General features: G+C 42.2%; 1 protein-coding gene across 1 annotated transcript in view; it reads left to right on the top strand.

Annotated features, from left to right (window-relative positions):
• LOC142743404 (solute carrier family 2, facilitated glucose transporter member 11-like) overlaps positions 1 to 12,126 on the top strand; it is a 92,646-nt gene that overhangs the window by 22,541 nt on the left and 57,979 nt on the right. The window contains exons 4-7 of the mRNA XM_075854153.1: positions 19 to 143; positions 7,547 to 7,676; positions 7,851 to 7,999; positions 8,089 to 8,273. Coding sequence (XP_075710268.1) covers positions 19 to 143; positions 7,547 to 7,676; positions 7,851 to 7,999; positions 8,089 to 8,273 — 589 coding nt within the window. The remainder of the gene's footprint in view (positions 1 to 18; positions 144 to 7,546; positions 7,677 to 7,850; positions 8,000 to 8,088; positions 8,274 to 12,126) is intronic.

The raw sequence follows: 12,126 nt of genomic DNA, 5'->3' as shown, positions 1-12,126 counted from the left end.
GCCAAACTTCTCTTGTAGAAAGAAGACCCAACTATATAATAATCTGGTTGCTATACTAGGAGCTGCGCTGATGTGTATGAGCCGCACTGCCCAATCATTCGAGATGATTATGTTAGGGAGGTTTCTCTATGGAATTAATGCAGGTAAAAACTAGCTTAATCCCTTAAGGACCAGCCCGTATTTTGACCAAGCATTCTTTTTCGTTTTTTCTTCCCCACCTTCCAAGAGTCATAACTTTTTTATTTTTATACGCAATATTGAGAGAAATAAATGGTTGGCACTACTTTAGCGGTGGCAATCCAGGATGACACGCCTGCTGGGACTTGTGATACGATCACAATTCGTTGATGGTGCTCAGTGCTTCATAAGTAGATTCAACATAAGAAGCTTGAAGAGCAAAAATCACACAGCACTCACCATATTCCAATTGATCTTGGTGCTTTTAATTCACAGTTTCAGAGGCGAACATAACACGGGAGACACAAGTAAGACAACTGGCCTACGGCCGTTTCGCATCCTCCAGACACTTTCTCAAGGCCTGCTGGGATTGTGTGCACTCGCACTTAAATCCCCTAGCCGTACTTACTTAGCAACTTCCATTCTACGTAACCATTTACAAAATACAAACATTTAAATATAAGCAGTATTAAAAACAGATACCATCTTAGGGGTCAAATAGATACAATGTAGGTTTGTTCAACTATTTTAGAAAAGCAGATAGATTGTTCCTATCGTTCAGGCCCAAAGGTCCTAATGCCTCCGTTTTTATTATCCAATTAGCCTCACAGCGTATCAACTTTACATGTCGGTCACTACCGTCGATTGGGGCAAATACACGTTGTAGCCCAGCAAAGGACATACATTTAGGGTCACCCCCATGTACCTCTCCTATATGATTTATTAATCTTGGGGATCCCTTTCCTGTACTGAGTGAATATACACCGTGTTCCAAATTATTATGCACATTGGATTTAAGTGTCATAAACATTTAATTATTAGTTTTTCAATTAAACTCATGGATGGTATTGTGTCTTAGGGTATGTGCACACGCTAGCTTCCTTTTACGTCTGAAAAGACAGACTGTTTTCAGGAGAAAACAGCTGCCTCGTTTCAGACGTAAATGCTCCTCCTCGCATTATGCGAGGCGTCTTTGTCGCCTGTAATCTTGAGCTGCTCTTCATTGACTTCAATGAAGAACGGCTCAAATTACGTTGCAAAGAAGTGTCATGCACTTCTTTGCCGAGGCAGTCAATTTACGCGTCGTCGTTTGACAGCTGTCAAACGACGACGCTTAAATTACTGGTCGTCTACACAGTACGTTGGCAAACCCATTCAAATGAATGGGCAGATGTTTGCCGACGTATTGTAGCCCTATTTTCAGGCGTAAAACGAGGCATAATACGCCTCGTTTACGTCTGAACATAGGTCGTGTAAACCCAGCCTTAGGGCTCTTTGGATCATTGTAATCAATCTCAGACACCTGTGATAATTAGTTTGCCAGGTGTGCCCAATCAAAGGAAAACTACTTAAGAAGGACTTTCCACATTATTAAGCAGGCCACAGGTTTCAAGCAATATGAGAAAGAAAAAGGATCTCTCTGCTGCCAAAAAGCGTGAAATAGTGCAATACCTTGGACAAGGTAAGAAAACATTGGATATTTGAAGAAAACTTAAGCGTGATCATCGTACTGTAAAAAGATTTGTGGCTGATTCAGAGCACAGACGGGTTCGTTCAGATAAAGGCATAATGAGGAAGGTTTCTGCCAGACAAATTAATAGGATTAGGAGAGCAGCTGCTAAAATGCCATTGCAAAGCAGCAAACAGGTATTTGAAGCCGCTGGTGCCTCTGGGGTCCCGCGAACCTCAAGGTGTAGGATCCTCCAGAGGTTTGCAAGTGTGCATAAAGCTATTATTCGGCCACCCCTAAACAATGCTCACAAGCAGAAACGGTTGCAGTGTGCTCAGAAATACATGAAGACAAATTTTCAAACCGTGTTGTTTACTGATGAGTGCCGTGCAACCCTGGATGGTCCCGATGGATGGAGTAGTGGATGGTTGGTGAATTGCCACCATGTCCCAACAAGGCTGCAACGTCAGCAAGGAGGTGGCGGAGTCATGTTTTGGGCTGGAATCATGGGGAGAGAGCTGGTAGGCCCCTATAGAGTCCCTGACGGTGTGAAAATGACCTCTGCAAAGTACGTAGAGTTTATGACTGACCACTTTCTTCCGTGGTACAAAAAGAAGAACCGTGCCTTCGGTAGCAAAATTATCTTCATGCATGAAAATGCACCATCTCATGCTGCAAAGAATACCTCTGCGTCATTGGCTGCTATGGGCATAAAAGGAGAGAAACTCATGGTGTGGCCCCCATGTTCCCCTGACCTCAACCCTATTGAGAACCTTTGGAGCATCCTCAAGAAAAATATCTATGAGGGTGGGAGGCAGTTTACATCAAAACAGAAGCTCTGGGAGGCTATTCTGACATCCTGCAAAGATATTCAAGCAGAAATTGTCCAAATACTGGATGCAAGAATTGTGAAGGTGATATCAAAGAAGGGGTCCTATATTAACATGTAACTTGGCCTGTTAAGTTTTTTTTGATTGAAAGAGCTTTTGAGTTCTGTAAATATGACCTCCTGATGCTGCAAATTCAACAAATTACCATTTTAGTTCTCTTTACAACCTTTAAAATGTTTTGATCTCTGTTGTGCATAATAATGTGAAACAGTGCATTTTGAGTTTTTTACTTCTAAAAAAAAATCAGTTATCATTAGGAGATTTGTTCAATAAAATTCACATTATACTCCAACGGTTGATGGCTTGAAGATTATACTGACTGTCATTTGCATCGACTAGTTAGGAAAATCAGCGAAAAATAACATTTGCATAATAATTTGGAACGTGGTGTATAGTAGAACCAGCAAATAAAACACATCAATCCCCCTTGCTTTAAGTATGCTTGTTCTGCAATCTATCTGCCCAGTTTCTGGTCTAAATTATAGTAAATCTCTCAACCTGCACTTCTGCTAGGCGACATCTTTTTTTTGGAAAGCCTCATGCCAATAAAAATGTTAATACAAAAACAAAATAATATCAAAATGGGGGTGGGGGGTTTACAATTTTTTTTTTTTCGTTTGTTATAGTGTTTTGCAGAATTACATTTTTTGTTACCATTGATATATAAAATAATTTTGGAAATATTTCAGCTTTTACACTGTTTTCCGTCATTGGACCCCTCTGAGGTAAACACTGCTCTTCGTTTTAACCCTTTCACGACCAAGGACGAAAATGCACGTCCTGGTCGGCTGCTAGTTCCCGCACCAGGACGTGCATTTTCGTCCGCATTTCAAACTGTCACTCTGTGTAAACACAGAGTGACAGACGCGCGCTGACAGCTGTCCTAGACAGCTGTCACATCAGTCTCGCCGGACAGCGGACCATCGCCGCTGCTTTCGGCAGTTAACCCCTTAAGTGCGGCGACGGATTGCTGTCGCCGCATTTAAGTGGTTTGAAGCACATCGGCAGCCCCCACGAAGTGATCGTGGGGGCTACCGATGCTTGTCACGGCAATCGGAGGACAGATAATGACCTCCGGGTTGCCATGTACGGAAGCCTCGGAAGAACAGCCTCCGGCCGTTCCTCCTCTGCTTCCTGTCAGTGTGACAGTCACTACGTCAGTGTGACAGTCACTACGTGTGTAGTGTAATGTACTCTAGCAGCGATCAAAGCTGCAAGTCTAAGTGTCCCCTAGTGGGACAAGTAAAAAAAGTAAAAAAAAGTCATAAAAATGTTTTAAAAAAAAGTGTAAAAATAAAAGTTATAAGTTCTATAAACACAAAATGCTTTTTTTCCTATAATAAGACTTTTATTATAGAAAAAAAATGAACACGTTAAAAAAGTACACATATTTTGTATCACCGCGTTCGTAACGACCCCAACTATAAAACTGTAATGTTATTTTTCCCGCACGATGAACACCCCAAAAAAAATCAATAAAAAACGACGACAGAATCACAATTTTTTGGGTCACCACCGCTCCCTAAATAAAGAATAAAAAGTGATCAAAAAGTCGCATGTTCCCAAAAATAGTACCAATAAAAACTTCTATCCGTCCCGCAAAAAACAAGCCCTTACACAGATTTTTTGACTAAATATGGTGACACAGAATATGGTGACACAGAATTTTTTTTTTTTTTTATAAATAAGTCATTTTATTGTGCAAACGCTAAAAAAAAGGACCAAACCTATATACATATGGTATCGCCGTAATCGTACCAACCCGCAGAATAAAGTAAAAATGTCATTTATAGCGTACGGTGAGCGCCGCAAAAAGAAAACCTAAAAAACCGTGTCAGAATTCTTGTTTTTTGCTCAGGATTGCAAAAAAATGGAACAAAAAGTGTTAAAAAAAAAAAATCGCACGTACCCCAAAATGGTACCAATGAAAACTACAGATTGTCCCGCAACAAATAAGCCCTCACACGGCTCCGGTGGTGAAAAAATAAAGTTCTGGCTCTCAGAATATGGCGATGCAAAATGTGCAGAGTGTCCAAAAGCGGATAAGATCGGGCACCATTTATCAGCGCGACACTGGCCACAAATCTATGAATTATTATTTATTTACCGCATTATTATACCCTCTTATTATGCCCTGATGTTCTCCGCACAGATTACACATACCCCCCCACATTATAAACTGAAATACCAGCGAAACCCAAAACAGAAACCTACCAAGCAAAATCTGCGCTCCAAAAGCAAAATGCCGTTCTTTCCCTTCTGAGCCCTGCAGCGTGCCCAAGCAGCAGTTTGCGCCCACACATATGGCGTCGCCATACCCGAGAGAACCCGCTTAACATTTTATGAGGTATTTGTCTTCTGTGGCACAAACTGGGCACAACATATTATGCACTAAAATGGCATATCGGTGGAAAATTGCAATTTTCACTTTGAACCATCCGCTGTGCATTAACCCCTTTGCGCACTATGACTTAATTGCCCGTCATGGTGCGGCGGTTGATGTATGGAGCCGGCTCACGTGCTGTGCCCGCTCCATACGCTGCGGGTGTCGGCTGTGTATTACAGCAGGCCCCCTCGGTACTAACGGACAGGTACAGCGATCGCGCTGTTACAGAAGCCTGTAAGAATAACAATATACTGCAATACATTAGTATTGCAGTATATTGTGCCAGTGATCCAATGATCGCTGGATCAAGTCCCCTAAGGGGATTGATTAATAAAATGTGTAGACGAATTATAGTTATTAGTAGTGAGAATTTTTTTTTTAAAGTTAAAAAAACAAAACACCTTTTCGCATTTTTCTTCTAAAGTAATGTAAAAAAATTAACAAAATTGGTATCGCTACGTCCGTAAAAGTCCGAACTATTACAATATACCATTATTTAATTTGCACAGTGCACACCTTAAAAAAAAATTATAATTGAAACTGCCAAAATCGCTGTTTTGTTTTTTTTGTCACCTTCGCTCTAAAAAAAAAATGTAATACAACTTTTGAATCACTTTTTATGTACCAAAAAATTGTACCAATAAAAACTGCAGCTCCTCCCGCAAGAAATAAGCCCTCACACCGCTCTATTGATGGAAAAATAAAGAAGTTATGGCTCTTGGAAAGCGGGGAGTGAAAATCTAAAATATGAAAGCAATAAATGGATCAGTCCTGAAAGGGTTAATTCATTTCTAATGAAAAAACGTATGACCCCATGTGGGGTATTTCCGTACTCGGGAGAAATTGCTTTATAAAAAATGGTAGTTTTTTTCCTTTATCCCTTGTGAAAATGAGAAAATTCAACATTTTAGTGGAAAAAATTTTGATATTAATTTTCGCGCCCTAATTCTAATAGACTCTGCAAAAGACCCGTGGGGTGTAAATGCTCACTATACCCCTAGAAAAATTCCTTGAAGGTTTTTCCAAAATGGGGTCACTTTTGGTGGGCTTCCACTGTTTTGGTCCCTCCAGTGCATTGCAAATGCGACATGGCACCGAAAACTATTCCAGCAAAATAAAAAATCCAAATGGCGCTCCTTCCCTTCTGAGCCATGCTGTGGGTCCAAACAGCAGTTTATTACCACATATGGGGTATTGTCGTAATCGGGAGACATTGCTTTACAAATATTGGGGTGCATTTTCTTCGTTATTCCTTGTAAATAATAAAAATTTCTATGTTGTTTCAGAAAAAAAGTACATTTTAATTTTTACAGACTAATTCCAATATATTTAGCGAATCGTTCTGGCATCTCAAAGCCTCTCCAAATGTACAGTGGGGCCTAAAACATTTTCAAGCAAAATATGAGTCCTGAAAGCCTCCGGTTGCTCCCTTCCTTTTGGGCCCTGCCGTGTGTCCAGGCAGTGCATTAGGGCCACAATGTGGGTATTTTTGAAAACAGGAGAAACAGGGTGATAGATTTTGGTGTGTGTTTCTTCATTCTCATGTTCGCTTTACAAAGAAATCGGTCTTCAAACTGATACTTTTATGAAAAAAGTGAAATCATTTTTTTTTTCACCTGTTATGCATTAAATTTAGCAAAAAACGGTGGGGTCAAAATACTTACTATACCCCTAAATACCTTATGGGGTCTAGTTTTCTAAATGGGGTCGTTTATGGGGAGTTTCTATCGTTCTGGCAGCTCAAAGCCTCTCCAAATGTACAGTGGGGCCTAAAACATTTTCAAGCAAAATATGAGTCCTGAAAGCCTCCGGTTGCTCCCTTCCTTTTGGGCCCTGCCGTGTGTCCAGGCAGTGCATTAGGGCCACAATGTGGGTATTTTTGAAAACAGGAGAAACAGGGTGATAGATTTTGGGGTGTGTTTCTTCATTTTCATGGTCGCTTTACAAATAAATTGGTCTTCAAACTGATACTTTTATGAAAAAAAAAGTGAAATTATTATTTTTTACACCTGCTATGTATTCAATTTAGCAAAAAACTGTGGGGTCAAAATACTTACTATACCCCTAGGTAAATACCTTAAGGGGTCTAGTTTTCTAAATGGGGTCATTTGTGGGGGTTTCCATCACTCTGAGACCTATGAGCCTCTGAAAACCTGGCTTGGTTCAGGAAAACAAAATATACTTCAAAATGTATAAAATGATTATTCAATTTGTAAGTCTTCTAAATTGCTGAAAATTTATTTTATTTTTTCAAAAGTGCTGTCAAAATAGAGTAAAAAGATAGAAATATATATTTAATTAAAAAAATTGTACAGTATGTGTGTACATATGTGACATATTGCAGTTAAAAATAGGAGAAAATGGTAATTTTTATAAAATTTCTTCCATTTTTTTATTTTTTAATTAATTTCCGCAAATTGTATCAGTCTACTTTTACCACTAAAATAAAGTACAACATGTGACGAAAAAACAATGTCAGAATTACTTGGATATTCAAAACTTTCACAGAGTTATTCTCTGATAAAGTCAGACATACCAGATTTGACAAATGATAGAGGATATAGTGTATACTTTCCTTGAAAAGCAGTATTAATTAATTGTCTTTTTCTTACTATATGCCTCCATATTGCTGTTTTGTTCTAGGTGTTAGTCTGAATCTTCACTCAATGTATATTGGTGAGTGTGCCCCTCAGAGTAAACGTGGAATGGTCACTGTATCTGTCTCTTTCGCCATTGCCATTGGAAGGTTGATGGGGTTCGTTATTGGACTTAGGTACTGTCAATAAAAAATTTTTAAGGCTTTTATTAGATCCCTATGTATTCATGATATGTTAGCTGTGTTTTATTTTGTTAGTATGAACCATATGTATCTTTTTACCTCTTTTTGGAGCTCAAATCACATACCTTTCCATCATACTAACTGTAATCTTATCCAATTTGATTCTAGGGAATTATTGGGGACAGAGGAATTGTGGCCCTACCTTTTGTCATGTAGTGCTGTTCCAGCACTCATTCAGTTGGTGACATTGCCCTTTTTCCCAGAGTCTCCCAGATACCTTCTTATTGACAAAGGTGACAAAGATGGTTGCCTAAAAGGTATAGTGAGGTTCCACTGTTTTCAGTATCGTAGTTGTATTCTACACATTGTTACCTCAGATTTCAATTGTTTCACTTTTTCCCCTCAGCTATGCAGCAGCTCTGGGGTCCAGGAGAACATAGTCTAGAATTTGAGAACATGTTGACAGAGAAAGAGGCAGTAGGAGAGCAGACCAAAGGTTTGAAGGATCTTCTGGTGGATCGCACAGTGCGCTGGCAGATGATCACACTGCTGTTAATTTGTGGAGCAATACAACTTATAGGCATCAATGCGGTAATTATTTTATTCTCATTTTATGTATCTTCTATTTTTTCCTCACTAGGTCTGATTATATTTTGCATTGTCTGGGATAGATTCACAATTAAATGGTTTTCAGATCTTGTGCCAAATTGACAGTTAAATGGGTTTTGTTGGCAAAGAACACATTCGGCTAGATTAATATAGAATTCAGTGTTACTTACATATTAAAGGTCGCTCCCATGGTCAGATGCGCCGTTCCTTACGTTTCACCGCCAGTCACGTGATGTTGTCAGCCCCACCTCTTCATTAGAAGTCAGTGGTAACAACCACCTCTCATCCGCTGCAGTAGCTCCTAAACCCCCCCCCCAGTGGTCGTCGTATTATCCAGACATGTGACTCGAATCCATCTCCCTGCTTACAGTCTTCCCTATTCTCTTCATGTTTACTGCGCATGTGCAGTCAATTGAAAATGAATCCTGCTGCCGCCCCCGAGATTCACCAGCCCTTGCTGTTATAATGCATCATGCAGAGGAGTAGAGGAAGGGGTTTAGATGTCATGAAGCAGAGAGAGGGATTTGGGCTGGGTGTGATTTACATGACCCGTCCATTATATGAACTCGGGGGTCACGTGACAGGTGAAGAAACTAGCGGAACGGTGCATCTGGGTGCCAGAGCATCACTTTATATATAAGTAAAGCTCACTTACATATGAATAGAGTCTAAACTTGTATATGCCTGGGAAACCCCTTTAATTTATAGAATCAAATATAAACATTCTTACATTCTTGGATGAGTTCCAACAAGTTCTCCTCTTGTGCCATATATATCGGCCATCAAATGTCTTTTTCTGATCAATAAATGTACAACAGTAAATAATGGTTATAAATGGTCTTGTTCTAAGATTTGTTTGGGTCACAACACAGACATTTATGCACAATTTTTCTCTTTTCAAATATAACACTATAGCAAACCACATTTCTGTGTTTAATTAAAATACGAAAAAAACTGTGTTTTTAGTTCTAGATGTGTTTTTATGTGATCATAACACCAAGGCACCTGCACAGAAAAGAGTATTTGTATTTAGGGGCGACTAATAGAGGAAGGCAACCTGTCCGGCAGTCACAATAACGACTTGAACAGTACAAAGATAAAAACACTATTGCGCATCTATATACAGTATGTCACGATCCGGTGGTATGTGGACCCACTAGGCCGCACCGCCGTAGCGGAGTAGCAGCTGGCCAAACAAGAGTCCTAGTACAAGAGTACCTTTGATAGTCCAGACAGTAGCAGAGGCTTAGGCACAGATGAACTTGAAGGCAGATGACGCCACACGTGGCGGATGATAGCAGGCGTGGCAGGTGACACCAGACGTAGCACAGGAACAAATATAACATGGGATACAGGATACAGGTAGCAGGGCACGGGAACAACGGGAACAGGATAACACTAAGGGACAATTTGCTAAGACTAACATGGGTGTACACAACAACGCCCAGGCAAGGAAAAAAAGGGCAGAGCCCTTTTTATAGTCCAGGGTGATCATAGGCTATACAAACAATCTGTAGGAGGGATCCTCCAGCTCACCTTGATGCAGACTTTCACTGCGCTCTGCGCCTGGATCTCCGTGACGGCTCACGATGTTGAAGACAGAAGGAACGAACAAAAGTAGATGGTCCAGCGCAGTCAAATTTAAAATAGAACGTAGTTCCAATTTTATTTGGATGATTTAAAACAAGATCATTCCCGAATGCAAGGGTAAAAATATGGGTAAGGTGCCTACGCATTTCAGACGTACACCACGTCCTTCCTCATGGCTTTATTGCACCTTCGACTCTTCACTTTTCCAACATTTCCACACATATAAATAAAGATAAAATTATCATGGTGCCACACACTGTGCCCCATAATATAATAGTACCAAACACTGCGCCTCTGAATAAAATAGTACCAAACACTGTGCACCCTGGATATAATTGTGTCAAGCACTGTGAAGCACCACATACACAGTGCCCCCTTTCCATAGTGCCACACACAGCCCCTGTAGATAGCACTACACACACACACACACACACACACACACACACACACACACACACCCTGTAGATAGCGCCAAACACAGCCAATGCAGATAGCATCACATCCACCCCCTGTAGATAGCACCACACACAGCCCTGGTAGTTGGCGTCACACACAGTCCCTGTAGATAGCGCCACACACAGCCCCTGTAGATAGCGCCACACAACCCCCTTGTAGAGAGCACCCCCCTGTGGATAGCGCCACACACACCTGTCAATAGCGCCACACACAGCCCCCTTTAGATAGCGTCACACAGCCCCCCTTGTAGAGAGCACCACACACCCCCTGTGTATAGCACCACACAGCCCCGGATGATAGCGTCACACATAGTCCTTTTAGATAGCACCACACACAGCCCCTGTAGATAGCATCCCACCGCCCCCTATAGATAGCGCCACACACCTCCCCCTTTAGACAGCATCACACACAGCCCCCTATAGATAGCGCCTCACAACCCCCCTTGTAGAGCGCACCACACACCCCCTGTGGATATCGCCACACACACCTGTAGATAGCGCCACACACAGTCCCCCTGTAGATAGCAGCACACACAGACCCCGTGTATATAGCACCACACAGTCCTCTGTAAGTATCGCCACACAGACCCTCTGTATATAGCGCCCCACACCACTAGTGTAGATAGAGCCACACAGACCCCCTGTAGATAGTGCCACACAGACCCCTGTAAATAGTGCCACACACAAACCCCTGTAGATAGCGCCACACAGCCCTCCCCTCTTGTAAATAGTGCCACACAGCCCCCCTTGTATATAGTGCCGCACAGCCCACCCTTGTATATAGTGCCACACAGCCCCCCTTGTATATTATGCCATACAGCCCCGCCGTGTATATATTGGCACACAGTCCCCTCCCTTGTTTATAGTGCCACACAGCCCCCCTCCCTTGTGCATAGTGCCACACAGGCCCCCCTTTCTTTCTATATAGTGCCACACAGCCCCCTTGTATATAGTGCCACACAAGCCCCCCTGTATATAGTACCACACAGCCTACCTCCCTTGTATATAGAGCCACACAGCCCCCTCCCTTGTATAAAGTGCCTTACAGCCCCCTCCCTTGTATATAGTGCCATACAGCCCCCCTCCCTTGTATATAGTGCCACAAAGCACCCCCTTGTATATAGTGCCATACAGCCCCCCCTCCCTTGTATATAGTCCTATACAGCCCCCCTCCCTTTTATATAGTGCCACACAGCTCCCCCTTGTATATAGTGCTACACAGCCCCCCCTTGTATATAGTGCTACACAGCAATCCCGTCCTGTATATTGCCACATAGCCCCACCCGGGACGCTTGCACAGACTAGCGTAATGCCGTGATGTCATCACACCGGCCTGCGCTGGGAGTCTTACCCGCGTCTTATAGGTTGCAGGCCTAAGGTGGCCTGCAGCCTATAATATTTATTTGTATCTGCATCCTGAGGACGCAGATACAAGTGAATGTGGCCCTCCGGTGCTAGCGACGCCACCAGGCATGAGAGGGCCGCACCTTATGAGGATCCGCCACTGGTGTCAAAGAAGGCAGGACAATGCTAATAATCTAAGATTGTCCTGCAGAATCCAGAACACTTGGGATGCATTTTAAAAAAAAGTTTACAAAAGAATTAAAAATAAAAGCAGAGCTACAGTTCTGCAGAATGGCCGCTATGCAGTGGTTGGAGCCATCTGCTTCCGGCACCAACTACTGCATACCGTTCAAAACATTCGGCGCCCGGAGGCAGCCGAAACAGCTGATCGTTGCAGGGTGTCGGACCCGCACCGATCATATACTGATGCCCTCCCCTGTGAATGG

This window comes from Rhinoderma darwinii, chromosome 1 (genome assembly GCF_050947455.1).
Source record: "Rhinoderma darwinii isolate aRhiDar2 chromosome 1, aRhiDar2.hap1, whole genome shotgun sequence".
In the NCBI taxonomy this organism is placed as follows: domain Eukaryota; kingdom Metazoa; phylum Chordata; class Amphibia; order Anura; family Rhinodermatidae; genus Rhinoderma; species Rhinoderma darwinii.
The sequence above is the reverse complement of the archived record's forward strand: the minus strand, read 5'-3'. Positions and strand labels throughout refer to the sequence as shown.